General features: G+C 46.5%; 1 protein-coding gene across 5 annotated transcripts in view; it reads right to left on the reverse strand.

The window, feature by feature from the left end:
• lrrk1 (leucine-rich repeat kinase 1) overlaps nucleotides 1-19,536 on the reverse strand; it is a 55,309-nt gene that overhangs the window by 13,404 nt on the left and 22,369 nt on the right. For all 5 annotated transcript variants that reach the window (XM_081710016.1, XM_081710017.1, XM_081710013.1 and 2 more), the window contains 16 exons: nucleotides 19,357-19,427; nucleotides 18,632-18,761; nucleotides 18,208-18,320; nucleotides 15,841-16,055; nucleotides 14,493-14,657; nucleotides 14,230-14,402; nucleotides 13,982-14,102; nucleotides 11,850-12,009; nucleotides 11,083-11,359; nucleotides 10,533-10,704; nucleotides 9,893-10,062; nucleotides 8,701-8,840; nucleotides 7,537-7,795; nucleotides 5,125-5,291; nucleotides 2,198-2,395; nucleotides 1,510-1,787 (listed from right to left, as the gene is read on the reverse strand). In XM_081710016.1, the coding sequence (XP_081566142.1) occupies nucleotides 1,510-1,787; nucleotides 2,198-2,395; nucleotides 5,125-5,291; nucleotides 7,537-7,795; nucleotides 8,701-8,840; nucleotides 9,893-10,062; nucleotides 10,533-10,704; nucleotides 11,083-11,359; nucleotides 11,850-12,009; nucleotides 13,982-14,102; nucleotides 14,230-14,402; nucleotides 14,493-14,657; nucleotides 15,841-16,055; nucleotides 18,208-18,320; nucleotides 18,632-18,761; nucleotides 19,357-19,427 (2,809 nt within the window). The remainder of the gene's footprint in view (nucleotides 1-1,509; nucleotides 1,788-2,197; nucleotides 2,396-5,124; nucleotides 5,292-7,536; nucleotides 7,796-8,700; nucleotides 8,841-9,892; nucleotides 10,063-10,532; nucleotides 10,705-11,082; nucleotides 11,360-11,849; nucleotides 12,010-13,981; nucleotides 14,103-14,229; nucleotides 14,403-14,492; nucleotides 14,658-15,840; nucleotides 16,056-18,207; nucleotides 18,321-18,631; nucleotides 18,762-19,356; nucleotides 19,428-19,536) is intronic.

A 19,536-nucleotide genomic window follows, 5' to 3' on the forward strand; every position in this document is an offset into this window, starting at 1 on the left:
TCACCGAAGCCCTTTTTCTTGTTCTAGATTCACATTATCTGACTCATTCTGACTATTTTTAAAATGCCCTCATTGCTTGCCAGTCCTCATTAGAGCCAGTACACGCTGCTACTGGTATAACTCCATACATCAACCAAGGCATTGTTTCTAAAGCTTTAAAGTTTACGTGTCCATTTCAGAATAAGCGTACTCCATGATGGGACCAGCTTTTTTATAGTTACATTTAGGTTTCTCCATGAATGATGAAACTACATGCAATAGCTTACGCATGGGCCAGTAAGGGGGAAAAAAATATGATGAACTCTATGAGAAAGCGCAGCATAGCCATTGCCAAACCATCTCCCTGCATTCAAATGAAGTAAAGAACTCTTATTTAACATTTAAAACAATCATTATTTGATTAGTAAGCCTCCACGCTTCCAGAGGAACCATCGTCTTCATCACGAAGAACTATGCGACCGCCAAAAGAGCCACTTGAGAAAAAAAGAACAATGTTTCTAGGGAAACAAAAAGGCTCCCATGGGTCACTGAGGGCTCTGTTGGCTGCCCTCATTAAAACGAGCAACTTGGAGGAACGTGGCAGAATCTGGAGCTGAGCGAGAACTGACTCTCGCAGTTCCACCTCACTTGTGCAGATGTACTGTATTTATGAAGTTCTTACAGGGGGAAAAAATAGACGAAAGTGGGAACAGATATATCATCTAGACTGTACTCGCATTACTCATAGTAACCACATGGAGGAATGGACACACACAAACATGGTTTGTTACTGAAAAAGGCTATAAGAGAAAGAACTAGTGAAGCATTACGTCTGGTCCAGACAGCATAAGTGGAAAACCATATGCTCCAACACTTCACCACTCAGGAAATACATATACCATGATTCAAATAACCATCACATTTCACTAAGCTTAATAGATACGTATTAAACTGGATGATTTTTGGTTGTCGATGAATTTGAATTTTGCTTGTGAATCGATGAGCGAAACTCGACAAACCCTATTAAGCAAAGCTACTATAAAAAGAACTGCGTTCTGTTATTAAAGGATCCTGTAACTCTCAAGACTTCCTGCCTTGCAAAATCTACCAAGCCTTACAGCAAATTTGCATGCTGCAAGTTTGCAACTGTGTGCAATTAGACTCTCCATCACATACTCAAAAGAGAAAAGAAAAAATCAGCACCATCTCACTTCTGTGATGAGCAAGGGTGGAGTTGTGGTTTTCTCAGTGTGGTAAGACCAACTACTGCTTGATACTAAAGTGAAATCTTAGCCTAACCCTAACGCAGATTACTCTTTCGGAGGGACTGCAGATCATCTTGTATCTGTCCAAGTGTATTCATTAGAATTCCAAAAGAAGTTTACAGACTCCTCACTGCTAATGATGGATTAAGTTTAAAAAATGGCTTGCTGTATAATGGACCCTAGAAGTATTGTGAAATCGGACATGCACTGAGAGCACGAAACACACTGGTGAATATCTCGCACAATTCAGCCTGCGTTGCCGTACCTTCTCATCATAGACGACACCTGGGCGGATCTCAGGGGCCTGGTATCCTGGCGTCCCCTCCACACCCAGAGCTCCCTCGTGGAACGACTGCCGTGAGATGCCGTAGTCAGAGAGCTTGAAGTTAACAGAGTCCTCCACCTCCAGGGACCACACCAGGATGTTGTCGGATTTTAGGTCACAGAAGATGATGTTCTTCTTGTGAAGGTAGGCTAGGCCTGTCACGATCTGATAGGCTGCTTTGAAGGTCAGCATGTGGCCCAGTGCTATGAACTGAGAACCTGTAGACAGCAGGAGACAGAGGATGTTCCAGTGGGACAATTTACTTTCATACATCAGTAGCAAGATGCATCACATGAGTCCTTTTCATCCAGATGTTAATCCCAATGTGATTAAACATAATCTCAATATGATCACGATCACTGTAGCACCACCTCTAATATTTCTAGGGAAACATCTAAGGAAACATCAACTAATTTCAGGAGTCCATTTTAAAATGTCCAACAAGAAGAAAATTATTTTACTGAATGACATGGGCTCATTTGTTCAGCCTAGTCTTTGATTAAGATATCCATAAACATTAACTGTCCGTTGGCAGTGCCCATTTGTTGGTAACTAGGCGCAAGCTCAGCTGGGAGAGGCGGTTCCCTCTATCTGATTTATCGTGGTCTTGTGTGCGTGAGCATCTGACCTTTGCTGTGCTCCTCCAGGACGGTGTTGAGGCTCCCGAGTGGGGCCAGCTGCAGGGCGAAGCAAAGCGGGTGGATGCTGATTCCCACGAGGGCCACGATGCACGGGTGCTGCAGCGTGTGCAGCATGCCAGCTTCCTGCCGGAACTCTGAGAAACTTCTGGAAGCGTCCATGGACTGCAGGTGCTTCAGCATGGTGTCTGTAGGGACGAGTGGGGAGAGTGGGTTTGGGCGTGAGAAAGTCGCAGCTGCACTTCAGGGACGGGAACACACACACACACACACACACACGGCTTGCCTCTGAAGCATCCTTATTTCCCACCACAGGTATACGGTGCAATTTAAAAACAAAACAAACTAAAACACAGGTGTTCTGGACAGTAAGGAAGTATAATGAGCCAATCCATTATAGAGAAATCAAGTTTTAATGATCTGAATATTGAATTTGCTGTAAAACACAAACCTTTCATACACTGTTCAAGCTTCACTGTTATGAGCTTTACTCAACATAAGACACCAAAAAAATAAACCAACAAATAAATTGCTTCTCTGCGAAAGGTTAAACCTTAAAACTTTAGCCATCTACCTCCAACTACTCCTTCCAGCTATGTAGCCATGTTCCTTTAGATTTATGCATGTCCCTTTAAGCTTTATCTATGTCACAAAGTTGCACCAAAGTTTGTGTGTAGCCTGTGAACTCCAAACAGGAAGGCTGTCAACAGCTGGGCCCCTGACCTGGCCTCAGTTGCTGCTGACTTGCATACGAGCCGGAGTTCTCTTAATGGCCTGAGATTCTGGGATCCTGCTTCTCTCCAGCTGTGCTGAGGGCATCACACTGCAAAGTCCCTTTAATACCCTGGTGGGGAGCTTGAAAGCATTACACAGGAAGGCTGAATTCGATCTTGAGTCATGAGACTTTGGCATGCCAGATGGGACTGCCGCGCAGCCCCGGTCCACTGACCAATGGGAAGCCGGACATAAGACGACTCGGTCAGACCCGGAGATGACCCAGTGCAGTACCTGCTAAAAGTTACGCTCCCTTTGATCAGTGGATGAAGCTACAGAGACATGGTCTAGCTAACATTTAATGGCTACTACACCCTTGGTGGGCAAGCTTCTGCTTGTGCTCTGTATTACTACATAAAAATACCTTTTTATTTCATAGCTTGTGTGTGTTCAAGAAAACAATTTCTTTTCAGTTTGTCTGACTAAGTCCGGAATGCACTGTTGTCAAGAAGTTTCACTGGAAATGCAGGCGGTCGGGTGTTACCACATCCCTTTATCATCAGAGCTTTTACTCGGCAAGGCGAGAAGTGAAACGAGTTACGACGTGTAAACAGTGCCTTCAGTGTGCTTCCTTGCAATGAGGCAGGAAAACAATGTGTTGCAAATCCTGAACGCAGGTACAACATGTGGGGGTGAAGGAACGCCTTCCACTCTGCAAACTGAACAAACACAGTTCTTATATCTGTAAATGCATTACACGCACGCGTTCAACTCTCATTCTCTTATATAGCAGCACTCTGGTTCTCATCCTGGCTGTTCCTGACAGGCTTGACTGATTTTGAATTCAATTTTGTGACCACAATGCAAAAAAAATATCATCATGTCAGATCACCACGGAGACGGTTTATTAGAAGGGGACCCAGCTGGGAATCTTTGTGGTTATTGCTGACACATGTGAAAGTCCCACTTCCTCACATATTTAGATGCGTACAGAACACTACGTTAATCTGTGTCATAAAATATGATTTACAGTTTACTGTTATCAGAAATAAGGCTCTAGAAATTGTTCATGAATAAATCAGATCTCATATAGAAGTGATGGGTGTTGAGTTCTGAAAACTAAGAGAAGGAGGGGTGAGAGAGAGAGAGAGAGAGAGAGAGAGAGAGAGAGAGAGAGAGAGAGACAGAGAGAGAGAGAGAGAGAGAGAGAGAGAACAGAGAGAGAGAGAGAGAGAGAGAGAGAGAGAGAGACAGAGAGAGAGAGAGAGAGAGAGAACGAGGGGCAGCGACACGGTAGGCTGAACAATTTGAGCAGCTGGCTGAGGTGTGTTTTCCTTCCCTGGTCCAAGCTACCTCAGACACACCGCAAGTCACACTGATGGACCCGCACACTGGGAACCTCGGATTGGATGACACTGAGGATCAAAGGAAAAGTAGAGCCAGCGGATGCTAACGAACAGATGCGCTGATGAACGCACACACACACACACACACTCACTCACCGAGCGAAGCGGGGACTGAAATTCCTTTACCTATGCCCTACTAAAATCCAGCCGACTGACTCCGACCTGGCGATCCAGCATGCCTTAAGAACACGTGTCCTTAGTCTGTGCACGGTGTCTCTGCATGTGACAGCTGTTGCGTGCACTCTGAATGAAACCAGCTGAGTGTGGTTTCCACATGTGCGAAAGGAACCCTGCCTCACGGGATGTGGGAAACACAGCCGCTACAGCCAGGCCCCTTTCCTGCCTGCATTAATGCTTCGCAGAGCTGTAGGGCTACTGTGTACGTCTGAGTGCCGCATTTGCCTGGTCGAGACGCGATTTAGCTGAGCTCCTAAAAGAGACGCAGGGATGAGGGGTGAAAGAGAGAGAGAATACAGAGCAGAAGGGGAAAAGGGTGAAGGGAGGAAGGAAGAGTGAAAGAGAAGCAGGAGAGACAGAGAGATTTAAGGATCTCTGCGCTGGTTCTCTGCTCCTCTGAGAGCTCAGTGTGGTGCCGGGCAGCCTGGGCCGGAAAGCCCTGCGCCAGCAGGCCCGGGCGGTCAGCCACGCTGACCAATTGCACGACCACCTGGAGCCGCGCCACCGGTCAGACACAGTTCTGCTTTAACAGATTCTGCGCTCTGAGAAGTGCGCGACGGCAGGGTACCTAAATCCCATTCTGAGGCGACGGGGAGCGCTACGGCCGTGGCACAACTCACCCGTGCTGTTGATGGAGAACTGTCGGCATTTCTTGAAGTGGAAGCGTTTGATGGCCACGGGCTGGCCCCGGTACTTGGCCCTGTAGATGATGGTGCCACTCCCACCCTGGCCCAGGATATCTCTCTCCTGCTCACTGCAGTCCAGGTCACCCTTCACCAGGAACAGCCTTAAAACACGCACACACACACACACACACACACACACACACACCCACACACGCAACACAAACACGCATCATAAGAGAGTAAGAAAGGAATACAGTGACAATTTTTTCCTGACTGTAATTTTTAATAGAATTTCGTCGCAAACAATATACAATCAGAACACATCACAAAAACAGCAGAAAAAATGTGAAAGGCAAAATGATGAAGGGGGTTGTGAACACAGATCAGACATAAAGTCGATATCAGCTGCTGATATCACAGGTCTTCTCACTTATGACTGTAATTCTGTAAAACCATGAATAATCCCTTCCATGACTCAACAGTGGATGTTCCCGCCTTATCTAATCAGTACCTCAAGAATTACAAAAGTCTGCAGTGATTTAATCCAAAGGACTCTAGTTGGATGTCCAGTAAGAACAAAAGGTGAAGAATAGGTTTTTGTTGTGATTGTAAACCCTGCAAATGTCATACGTTTTTTATGTGCCGGAAGCTAGAAGGAGTTGTCGTCACTTAACAGAGAGGCATGGGTGCAGTTGAATTCTAATAGCAAAGAATTTCGATAGAACGTTTCCATAGAACGTTTCCATAGAACGTGAGAACGCATTCATAACGCAGGGTACACCCACAAAAAAGTCATACACAAAAATGTTCGCACACAACATGTGTGGATTATATAAAGCTACAACACTTTTAACTTGTTACACTGCACATAAATTTTACTGTCTCTGCCTGACCTGTTGTCCTTCATGGATATGAAGTCAAATTGCCTTTCGCACAGGGGAAAAAAAAAGCCTCTCATCTTACTCTTGCATTAGCTCTGAAACGAACTCTGACAATCTGCCAAGTCAAACAATGTCCACTCCACCAGCTGCTACACACACCATTTCCATTAGCACTTCTGCATGAGAGCGCACAGCAATGGAAATGTCTTTCTGAGTTGTTTAATTGGACACATGCCTTCAGAGAGGTAACATCCACCCCCACCCCGCCAACGCTAGACCCCTCCCCCAAGCTGCCCAACGGCATGGACATGCTGTCCTGCCCGTCTTGGCCATGTGGTTCGCGATGCGTAGAGGGAAAGTGATGGCCAGCATCTCCTCGGGCCTGTCAGCAAGACAAGTTGCTTGTTTTTGTCATTATGTAAATATTAGGAGCAGCTGCTCCAGACCACCGCTTTAGTGTGTACATGACTGCGTGTGCAAATGCCCAATAAAACCAGAGGGGGGTGTGGGAGAGAGGAGCCGCCACGCTGGTGTGCTGAGCGAGAAACCCAGCTTCCTATCGGTTTATATCCCACGCTACATCGAAGGCTGTCAGGGACGGGACATACAGATGGACAAGGCTATGAGAAAACAAGCTAAGTTTAGCTCGGGTGCGAGTGAACCCGCATTCGCTGTTAAGGGGGTTTACTCTCGGCAGGACAGCACAGCATAACTGCGATTTATAGCCCAGCAGGGTCCGGAAATTAAGATATGCCCAAATTCCGCTAGACAGTTTTCCAACAACTGTGTTCAAATCTGTCAGACTTGTTCTTCACGATAGACTTTGAGGAACTGAGAGTGCTCGTGGGCATCGTGTTTCTATAGATGCGTTGACAGCACCTTTTTTCAGTAAGAATCTGAACACGCATGATGGACACAGTCTTGCTCATGATTACGGCTGTGTCCAACAGATGTGTCCAATAGCAGTGCAGGACATCTGGCACCTGTGCTGATATCAGAGCTCACGTTTCCTTGTGACTCGTCAAAGCATGTGTGTGCGGCGACCGAAGTGCTGAAGTGTTTTCTCATAGCAGACCCCTCTTCACTTCTACAACCGTGAACATCTTGATGTGGCACTCGTAACATCCTGTTGCTACATAGGTTACTGTTTACAGTGACAGCCCAAGAGGAAAGCCTCCTTTCCAACAGCTGTGTGCTACAAGATTTCACTCTGGGGCCCCAATCCATTATGCATGTTTCACAGAGATTATGTTCATACAGGCATCTTGGAATTGGGAATGAAACAGGGAAGTGCATTGGAAGAACTGGCACGGAACTCGTAAATGCACTAAACGCAACATCCGCTGTCCAGCCATTAACACATCCAGGCAAAACTGTGTTGCCAACATGGGACTTCCATCTGTCCCTTTGAAATAACACAGATGGCCATAGCTGATCCTGGACTTGTGGGAAAATTTAAAAAAGGTTTTCTTTCCCCTGCATGACTGCTTTATCACTTGCCCACAGATGCACAAGGCGCTCTTACCGGGAAGGGAAGTCGGTCATGAAAAGTTCGGGGACGAGCTCCTGAAGGGGCACAGGCGTGTCAGGGTGCACAGGGCAGGTGATGTGCTCCTTCTCAGTGGCAGCCAGCACACAGTCTTCCATGTTGAAGTAGTGGACGGAGCTTGGGGTGGAGCCAGCCAGGGGGAGGTGGTCTGCGTGGCGGGAGGTGGAGCTGCAGTGCGGGCAGGGCGCATATTGCTCAATCAGCAGTGACCCGTCACTCTCGCTGGCGGTCAGTGCTGTGGATGGAGGGAGCCGTACGCTAATTTACTGCACTGCATAAGCACCAAATTTGCATAAACGTAGAGCGATAAAAAGGTACCACTCAACGCTAACAGCATTATACAGAAACAAACACTATAACCAGAATAACCAGAGATGCATGCAAATGATCTTCCTTATGCACACAGAAGAAAGAAACCTTATACTCCCTGAACAGCTGGCACATTCATCAATCTAGACACATCACTAAAGCGTGCACATAGGCACACACTCGCACATGCCCCCCCCCCCCCCACACACACACACACACACACAAACACAATAAACCCCCAAAACTAAATCTTTGTGAATACACCTGCAAGTTTTCTAACATGGCAGAAAGCTCCTTTCCAAGCCTGTGTGCCTGTTTATTTGTTTTCCACAGGCCTGAGAGAAAGTGGCTCGTCACTGGAGGCAAAGCGGAGCGGAGTGAATCATTTGGTGTGAAGCAGCCTCAGGCAGAGCAGGTGTGGTAGACTAAACTGCAGTGGGTGCCCACCTCTCCCCTCCTGAGCCAGAAAAACAGACAGGGGGGCTGGAGAAACTAAGTATGACTCATCATCGCTGCACACTGCCAGCGTGTGTTTGTGCGTTTGTGTGTGTGTCTCTCTGTGTGTGTATGTGGCACTCGAGTTAATTGAAAATCTAACAACATAGATGCACACCATGAGGCCTATACAAATTGCAGGTGGGAAGACATTCGACGCTTTCGAGCAGAACGGCACTTTGTATGTACATTGTTAGTTCTGGAATATCTGGGTACACTTATGCATTCTCCTCTCTGTATGTTAGCGTTAAAATATGTGTTCAGGATACCAGCAGGATGGGTGAGGGTCATATCGAACAGCTGTATGTGCTGTTTCTCTACTGGGAGGATGCTCACCAGGGAACCACTGTTCTATAAGAGCATTGACATGGTCTGTGATGAAGGCCATGGCTGAGAAGTCTCTCATCTCTGACTGGCAGATGATCTTAATGCCACCACTCTTATTTTTCTTCCAGTTCAGGTCTGATGACTCCACACTATAAGAGAGAATGACAGTGAGAGTGTGTGTGCATTGCTTATGCCAATGTAACCTCTCTCTCTCTCTCTCTCTCTCTCTCTCACACACACACACACACACACACACACACACACACACACACACACACACACACACACACACACACACACACACACACACACTTTCTCTCCCATTATCCCACACACACACTCACTCACTCTCTCTCTCTCTCTCACACACACACACACACACACACACTTACTCACTCTCTCTCTCTCTCACACACACACACACACACACACACACACACACACTTTCTCTCCCACTATCCCACACACACACACACACACACACACACACACACACACACACACACACACACACACACACACACACACACACACAGACAGACAGACAGACATATTCATCGAAACACCCAGTTCCACACATGGTTTACAGTTCTGCACACAAGAAATGCCCCAATCGAGCATGATGTCACTTCTAAATCTCACTGAATGTCAGACATAATAAATCTCCTCCCTTCCCTTCCCTCCTCAAACATCATTTGCATCACAACAGGTCCCTCCACCCAGGGAGAGACATGGTCCCAGGGGCATTAAGGGCCATGGCTTTGTGATGGGCCACTATGTGAAAGTGGCTCTGGGAGCCTCTCATATGAAGACGTGCTGCCCAGAGCTCTGAGGGAGGCATTTACAAGGCTGCTATCTTAACACTCTCATCGCAATCACTTTCACATGTGGCACTGTACACCACCCAACCACTACCCATCCACATCAGGCACAGACAGACAGACATTCAGACAGACAGACAGACAGAGACACTCCCAAGAATTCAGTATTCTGCAGAGGAATCGTATGTTAAATTAGGACAATAGCCTAACATCAACTTCAACAACCAAAGAGTTTCTAGAGGTTTCTAAGGAAGGCATTCCTTAGTGTTTCCCAGTTTTTAACTTACCAGTGGGGAGAAAAAAACCAAGAAGCATAAACTTGGAAAAACAACAACTGACGTTTCAACGCGCGCTCCTGAAAGTTCTGCCTCAAGTCTAACCTCAAATAGCCTCCATCGAAGGTGACCAGCAGCCCTTCCTTCCAGTAGATGGTCTGGCTCCGGCGCACGCGGAACGTGCTGCCTCTGCTCCTCGGTTGGCTCCCGGCGAAGCTGTAAATCACTGTGCTCCTGCTGCGCGGGCTGCGTGAGCCCTTTTTGCCCTCGAAAGCCTGAGGTGGCACATGGACACGTGAACTGAGACTCGTTGGCCGGGCGGCTCGTGGGACACGTGCGAGCGGCTGTCCTGCCCACTGGCCGAACAAGAACACCCCAGCATTCGCCGCTATCCTCGAAAGCCCATCTAGAACGTATGCTTCATGGTCATGGAGGCTGAAATTCAAAGCTTTGAGCTTCTCTCATGTCTAGTGTGCTCTGCATCACAGCTGTTATCTTACACTACATGGTTTTCAAAGACTGAAATGTATTGTTCAGGGCAGAGGTTTTTAATCCAGTCCCTGGAAACCCCTGACCAGGTTTTCGTTCTGTCCAAGCTCTTGACACCTCCGCCAGGTAATTAAGAGCTCCTGCGGTCATTGGTTACCTGGCTTAGGTGCGTGAGGAGCTGGAACAGAAGAGAAAAATGGACTGGATTGTAAGCCCTGGATCACTAGACCTCAGGGTGTGGCAGGCGTGCAATGACCTGCAGGTCCATCTGGTTGAGGCTGATGAGCATGCGGGCGATGAAGCGCTCCCAGAAGCCCGCCGGGACGAAGCTCATCTTAAAGTGCCGCTGGATGGTGTTGTTGCTCAGCTGGCGGAAGCCGTGGATGTCCATGGCAGGCTTGGGAGGCAACAGGTGTGGCAAGAGGTAGCTATGGGGGTGGACAAGTGCCATAAAACAGGTGAGGAAGCAGGGCAGCGTGAGCTAATGCCACAATGACGCTCAATTTGAAAGAGCTGGAGGACCATTAAAGATCTTAGAAGAAAGATCTCTTAAAGGTCGATTGTAAGTGCTGGTAACAGCATCATATTTGATTGTTTCATTTAAATAGATTTAGAAAATCACTTATAATAATCAGTTTCATCGCTGACCGAGTTTAATTAAAAAAAATCTTCAGTGAAACTATTTTCGGTTCAAGCAGTCAATGAATTGAGCATTTTTAAACTAGAACACGTGTTATAAGAAAAGTTGCAGCGCAGGTTGCCCGCTTGGGGGCGGCCAGCCGTGGGCCAGCGTGGTGGACGCCCACCTGTTACTCGCCACTGGGAGGGCGATCTCGAACTTGGTGAGGAACTGGAAGTACTGCTCCTCCGTCTGCCGGGTGAAGCCCGTGCCCACCAGGAGCATGCGTAGGTCCTCGGCCCGGATCACGCCATTGCGGGCCACGGAGCGCGAGCTCTTCAGGTGAACAATGCGTTCCAGACACTCGGCCAGCCACACGGCGTCCAGGAAGTAGAGCTTGCACAGACCGTGGCTGGTGTCGGGGAAGTGGAGCAGGGTGCCAGTCTCAATGAGGAAGTTGATGGCTGTTAGGGCAGGACGGGGAGACAGGACGCAGGAGGAAAGAGACATGGGGCCCGAAATGAACTCTTTTACAACGCGTCGGTGTCATTGGAAATAAAACTGACATGCATATCATTATGCAACATGATTAAAGCATTACGGATGACGTGATTATGTTGGTGATGGTCTCAGCCACAGATGCTTTACCCATCTGTAGACGAAGAGTTTGATATCTATAGTGCGTTAACCTGGCCACACTGTCAGGATGCTGCCAGTTGCTTTCTGATTGGCTAGCTGCACATCCACGTACACACACTTCCCTGCATCGTGGTCCAACGTGAATCAAAACTTTCAGAGCAAGATATATCAGTGTGACTGAAAAACAGTTTGTGAAGTCCATCGTGATCATTGATAGTGTCCCCTGCATCCAGGTGGCTAATAAAGCATCATTCAATATGTTACTGTTTCAGAAGCGGGCGACACACTGTTAAGTGAGTAGCAACCACGCATTACCCATCTGTAGGTCCTCGTAGTCTTTGATGTCACTGCTGGGGTTCTGCTCAATAACTTGGTCCAGGTCCAGGTCAGTCAGATACTGAACCTCATCTGCTGCGTCTCTCCTGTAGCGCTCAGCCAGCACAGCCTCCTGTAGCATCAGATAGCTTCTGGGGATCTGCTCCACAACCACAAACACGTGCATGCATGCACACCAGCACAAACATACATAAACATTAATAAACAGCTCTATAACATCAGGTCACATACCAACTGCCTTCAAGACCACAAGGGTTACTCCCATTCTGACAAAAACCCTCGACTGCTCTGTCATTAACATTTACTGACCAATAGAGCTTCTTTCTTTCATTCTGAAGTCTTTGAACCTTTTTTTTGTAACAAATCGTCGCTCTTTCTCACCTAGAACAGACTCCAGGATCCCAGCCAGTCCGGCTTCAAACCTGCTCACACACTACAGGAAACTGCCCTCACCGCAGTCTCAGAGAAACTTCATGCTGCCAGAATAGCTAATCTGTCATCTGTGCTTATGCACTTGGACCTTTCTGCTGCCTTTGACACAGTTAATCACAGTGTTCTTTTATCCATCCTCTCCAATCTTGGCATCACTGACATCACTGACTCTTCACTGGTGTCCCACAAGGATTAGTGCTTGGCCCTCTTCTCTTTTCTCTTTATACTCATTCACGTGGACAGCCAATATCCTCACATGACTTCTCCTACCACTTCTGCGTTGATGACACTCAACATATTTTCTCCTGCACTCCCTCAGATACTAAAATTTCAACATGGATCTCAGTATACCTGTCTGGTATCGCACCATGGATGGCTGCTTATCACCTGAAATGGAATGCCAGCAAGAAAGAGCTATTACATATTCCTAGTGATTCTTTGCTTCACTGAGATTTGGCCATCTCCTTTGAGAACTCACTTATCACACTGTCAGAAAAGGCAAAAAATCTGGGCACGGTCGTGGACAACCATCTATCATTCTCTGACCACTTTTACAACATGACCAAGACATGCCAGTTTCTCTTATATAACTTCCAGAGACACTGGTCATTTCTTTCCAGAGATGCCACTTGCTTATCTAGTCCTTTATCATCTCAAGACTGGATTACTGTGACTTACTCTTGGCAGGCCTCCCTGCACACACCACTAAACCCTTGCAGCTGATCCAGAATGCAGCTACATGAATCATATTCAATTTTTCTCCAAGTTCAGACAAAATCACTCCATTGCTGTTCCCTCCGTTGGCTTCCTATGGTTGCCCACAGCAGATTTAAAACCCTTGGCTACAAAGCGAAAATGACCCTGTTCCCTCCCACTCCCAGCTTATCTCACCCCACACCGTATCTTCTTATAGCATAGAACCACTTGAGCCAGAGCCTCGAGACGTGCCTCAAGAGTCTTTTCTGTACTAGCACCCAGATGGTGGAATGTCTCAAACGTGGACTAAAAGACCCACTCGAAGAATCACTCTCGAAGAATGCACTCGAAGATTCACTCTTCCTACACTTAATTTTCTACCCACCCCCCCAAAAATATTGTATGTACTATGCACAGTCTAATGGTATCCTTAGACTCAGGCCTAGGATACTTGTATAAGGATTTGTTCCTTAGAGAAAACTTAGCATTATTATAAGTCACTCTGGACAAGGGTGTCTGCTAAATGCTGTGAATGTAAAAATATATCACAGTAGACATTAAAATACATGGTAAACAATAAAACACAATGAATCGATTTGGCAAGAAGTTTATAAATATGGTCTGAAAAACAGAATATGTGGATCACAAATGTACAATTTCCTGACATGGGTGTTCCGTATTACAGATGTGGGAATGCTGTGATTCCCTTACGGCAGAAGTACGGCGGAATACTGTCAACACCAGTTCTCTTAGCATATGGGCAGGGGATTTATCCTTCCTCAGTTATTTTGAGTCATTATTTTGAGTCATACACAACAGATATTGGTAACAGTATACTGTAACAGTAAAACTGGAATCTGTAGGATTACCAATTGCTCCTTGAATAGTGTTCATTAACACTGTTCCAAACTAAATAAGGATCACGTTACTTAGACACTTGACTCCATTATTATTTAAATGCAAGGGTTTGAGCAAGAACATACCAGTCTTCCCACCAGTCTGTGGCAGCTGGCGAGATTACTGATGTCCTTCATGGAGCAGGCCACCTGATATAACAGCCTCTTGAGCCCATCAAAGCCTTCCAGTGTCTTACACGACACCTCGCTGTCAGATACACGTGCACACGAGCACACACACACACACACACACACACACACACAGAGTGAACTTTTTCAGCTCAGTTCAAACGAATGCCTGTGGTTTGTCCCGGAGGTGCGACGCCGGTACTGACTGCAGGTGCTTCCAGGTAATGTCAGGGTAGCCGCTCGCCCTGGCCCCCGATGGCATCCTGCACAGTGCCAGGATGTAGGCGCGCAGTGTGGCAATTCGCTCCGTGCGGAACTTAGTGTCGATGAGGTCCAGGTGGGTACCAACCACCACCACGGCAGAGTTTGGGGCACGCGCCTGATGCACACACACAAACACAATTATATACAAACATTAGGCTTACTTTCAATGTGAAAATAGTTCATTAAAATCATTCTTCTTTCTGACCTCAATGTTGAGAAGCCAGGACTGCAGGTTAGCTACAGCCTCCTCTCCCAGGGCCAGGTTCCAGATGACCATGTATAGAGCCTTGTCCGTGAAGAAACACTGGTTTATGGTGGACATGCTGGCCGGCCCGCCAATATCCCACACATTGAAGGACACGGAGTCGACCTGCTCATGTCAGACAATGACGAGCTACACTCAGGTTCTGCTAACACCTCACAACTTACAGCATTTCATTGCAAAAAGTGTAATGATATAATTTAATACTTCTATGATACATTGAAATCACAGTAGCAGAGGGGTGATGTGTAACAAAAAACGTTTATTTAGTTCTAGACACAGGTTGGATATTTATTCAATTATGACTCGTTATTTATAATTCAGGGTTGTATGGTTGTATATATTCAGTTGTTTCCAGGGAAGTGTGCAACTCGGCGGCGGGGGGTGGGGGTGGGGGTGGATGGGATGGGTTGGGTTGAGCAATTACTGATAAGGTCGCTCTTGAAAGCTAAACTATGAGTCATCATGCTGTGCAATTTGGAAGCCAGGAGGATGTGTTAGCTCATGTATCACTCAAGGCAATTTGCGAAACACATGTAACTTCATGGGAAAAATGTAAGAACTCATAACAAACCAATGTATCACTATTATAATGAATAAATAATGCGAAAAGGTAGAAGAATTAGTTGTAATATAATACAGACTAAGATTTTCTGTGAAGGTTAAACTAAACATGTGTGCATGTGAAGGTTAAACCAAGCAAAGAATTCTGTGAAGGTTAAACTAAGCATGACCATGAAGAAGAATGTTTCAGTGTGTGGATATGTGCAGTGAACACATCAGGAACAACTCCTCCATTTAAAAGCTTTGCTTTTAGAAAAGGGGGAAAAGATTTTGGAAAATAGTTTTTGTTTTATTGTCAATTAATCTCACAGAAAGACAGCAAATATGGCCTCTTTCTGAGAATAAGTGACTGGCTTCTAATGCAACTTTAACTTTAGTCAGCATTAGAAAACCATGCTAATGCTAAAACGTTTGAAAAAATTCACTAATTAACTCAATTTCACTTGCCCTACAGTGATCAAACTGTCAACAGAACTAGTAATAAATGATAAAAATATAAGTGTAAGCTAAGGAAAAGTTATTTTATTTTATCTTAAAGAGACATTCTAACATTGCACAGAGTGGATGAACGCTAATGTGTCAGGTGGAATCATGCAAATGAGCTCATGCTAACCAAAAAAAAGTCTTCTTTTTTTTTGGAACTATTGTTTTAATGTATTAACAGTATGCAAATGGACACTAGTCCCAAAGCAGACAGTAGGAAGGAATGTGTGTCCTCGCTCCTTACGCCAGACTTGACTCCACTGGGTCTCTCCAGATCCCAGGAGGAGGTGCGGATGCTGTGCTCCGAGGACAGGAAGGAGGAGGCCTTTCCGGTCTGCAGGACCTCCAGCAAGGAGCTCTTGCCTTGCCGTGGTGGACCTACCACCGGCATCTTGAGCAGCCTGCAGGGCTCAGCATGCCGCAGCTCCGCTCGCAGGAACGCCAGCACTGCCGCAGGGCCTGGCACATGCAAAGGAGAGAGGATCAGGGCCAAACAAACACGCACACACACACACACACACACACACACACACACACACGACCATCACGCGTGCACGCGCACATTAGGCAGTCCACTGCAAGTGAACATCTCTGTGCGTCCAAATTAAACCAAAGGAAAGCCGAGGTGGTGTCGGCTGTTGCCGATGACGCGCATGAAGAGCTGGCCACAGCTGGAGTGTGTTAAATGTCAGGCTGGAAGGCCATGTTGCCGTGGTTGCCGCATGTCGTCATCTCCTCTGGTGGCATGTCTCCTTTGCTGGTTACGCTGCCCCTCTAGAAGCACCCGTGTGGCACAAGGACGTCCTGATCTCAAAGTCCCCAGCCCTGTTCTCAAAGTCAACAGCTGTGATCATGTGTCACTTAGCTGGTTCTTTAAATGCAATTTCTGACCACCTGGCTTCCTGCTTGCTGCCAGGAGCTATCCACGAAGAGGGGGGCAGGAGCCAGACATAACCCACCCAGGAAAAATGTCTCTGGGCTGAGGGTAGCTCCGACACAGAGTGTTGGAGTAGGCTGAAATATGTCCGCATGAGGGATTCCGCTGCAGACATCTTACGTCTTCAGGGATTCTGATATGATAGCAGTACCCATGCTTTCGCAGCTTTTAGCCCATGTTTCGCAGCTTTTGTTAACAAGTTAAGATTATTAACTTAAATACATCTTTCTCCAACAATCGAGCAAAAAGCCTACCAAAAGCAGCTGAGTCCAGTCAATGGACATCAGCATCAGTAGTGCAGGTGGCAGTAGAACTGTTGGACTCCCCTGAGAGGAGCACCTGCAATATTAAATGCAGGAGTGACAATGTCCTCTTTTGTGTACTGATTAAAAGACGCAGAGCAACGGAGAACGTTCACGGCCTGTTACATAGCAGGGTGGCGACACAAAAGAGCACAGTCATCTGCAAAAAAAAAAAAAAAGTGTTCACTGTTGCCTGCAGGCGGCAGATGTTGAAAAGGTTCCCGTGGAGACAAAACTGAAGCTGTACTCAGTTCTCTTTCTGGAGTGAGCTGTGACACAGCCGAGTCACGAGAAAAAGTTTGGCTCACAGAGGAAAGTACACAACCCTGCTTCACCCCAGCACACAAACCTATATGCATGCGCACACACACATGCACGCCCACACACAGACCGACACACACACACACACACACACAGAAGGAGGAGTGGCACAGTGTACATTAGATCAGTGTGCTGGTATTTAGTTTCAAAAGATTAACTATAGTAATCAGACCTTTCAAAAAAATAAAAACACACAAAAACACTCTCATGTACAGACATGCACACAACCATGGAAGGCTTGGTATTTACAATATGCAACTGCATGTGTACAGGGAACACAGGCCATGGTCACAGCCTCTACGCTCCTTCATTTACCTGACGTGTTTTTCCAAAGCAACTTAGAATTTCAGCAACTTGTGGGTTAAGAGTCTTGCTCAGAAGCCCAACAGTGGCAGGCCTCAAACCAGCAACCTTTGCATTACAAGTCAAGCATCTTAACCACTGAGCTACCACTTCATCCACCCGGCACCTGAAAGGCCCTCCAACGCCTGCTCCCTGTCTGCTGTAAATGACAGCTTCATTTCCACAAGGAAAAAGTCTTTTTTTAACCACCTCCAATCTTTCAAACACTGGCAGATACCACAGATCTGAGACCCGTGACATTTTGCGAGCAAGACCCCGATGCGCAGGCCATGTCCTTCAGGGCGGGTCGAAATGAGGTGGCTGCAACATATGTAGGCCAGTGACTGTGTGCACATGCACGTGTGTGTGTGTCAGATGTGTGTGTGTGTGTGTGTGTGTACAAAACAATTTTCAGTGAAACCTTATGTAGCCTGTTGTTTCTGAAATGCTTCTGATATTTCAACCAATTAAACTGCATTAATACCAAGATGGACAATCACCGTAGAGCTCACTAAAGAAGAAAAAAAAACCAAAACAAATAAAATAAATAAAGCATCATAGACTTTTCATCTTAATTTTCCTCGGGTGGGTTTAATATCTGAACACTGGTGCAGAGGAAATGGGGGAACAGCTAATCTAGTAATCCCGATAAGATAGTGTGAATGAGCCCTCGTGACAGGCGAAGACAAGTGTGGCGTGACTGACATACCGTCCTTGGAGACGTCAGCGGGGACGTTGCTGATGTTCAGCCCCTCGATGTCCAGCTGCCAGAGGTTAGTGAGCTGGCCCAGATCAGCAGGGAGCTCCTGGATGCCTGGATTACTGTGGGGAGCATACTGACCAGGTTACTGGAACAGTCCAACCCAACAAGTTTACATTGCCAACCATTTGTATAATCTATTAGCTAAACTAGCATTGTCCGTTTAGTGCTGTGTTTTAACAAAGAAAACACATTTCTCAACATTCTGTGCTGTAATATTTACTTTTGTAGGTCCATGACAGTTATAACTTGTGATTCATGCTAGTCACAATTATTAGAGCAATTATTAGATTGCAGCATATGTGATTACAGAACACACAACAATGTAAACAAACTACATCTCCCTTGATTCCATGCCACAATGCCAACTCACTTGGACAGATAGAGCTCGGAGAGGTTTTTAAGGGCGCACACGGACAGAGGCACGCACTCCAGTTGGTTCTCGTTCAGTAAGAGCACTTCCAACGAATCCCGCAAGATGTCGGGAAACTGGACGGGACACGCTGCCAGGAGGAATCAGGAGAGAGTGAGGCAGTTAGTGCGACCAGACGCTGCTAGAACAGCAAAGTATAGCCATAGAAGGCAACAGAAAAGACACTGTGGTTATTGAATGGAAGGAGACAAAAAGCTTCCCTGCGCCTCGGCCAGCTAGAGTTACCGTCAGCTTCTGAAGTGGAAATGAAGGAGCCATGAAACTGGCGTTGGAAGGCTACTGCTAATATCATATAGCTCAACAAATATGGGTTTGTTTAATTACAGACACCAGTAGTTCAAAACAGAGATCAAAGGACTGCCATGTATGTGATTACCGTGTCCCATAGCCATACGCACTGGTGTCTATAATCGTGTTCACTAACCCTGAACCTTTCCTTATCTTAGGTGCCATTGGAAGTTATACAGCCGCCACAGTTACCATGACTGCTCCAAAATACTGTGCAGCCTCTGTGCTTCACCACAGGTTTGTTGCCATAGCAATTTCTTTCCCATAATATCTTAACCACGCCACTTTCACTATGACGCTGTAATTACTGTGTGGCTTTATTATAGCGTGGCTGTGCTGGAGAGCACCTCCTCTAGGGACAGAGAAGGTTAATGTACCTGGTTCTGGGTCCCTGCGATTCCATGTGGTTAGAAAGGCAAGCTTCCTGGTCTTGGTACTCTCCTCAGTCCTGTAACCAATAGCATTTAAAAACATAACTGTAACTTCAGATCATCGGTATTTAGGATTATGAGGATTCAGTCATGGTCCAGATTAACAGAGCGGATGTCAGTGGTCAG

The sequence above is a fragment of the Electrophorus electricus genome, chromosome 3 (assembly GCF_041902795.1).
Source record: "Electrophorus electricus isolate QZ-2024a chromosome 3, ASM4190279v1, whole genome shotgun sequence".
Lineage (NCBI taxonomy): Eukaryota > Metazoa > Chordata > Actinopteri > Gymnotiformes > Gymnotidae > Electrophorus > Electrophorus electricus.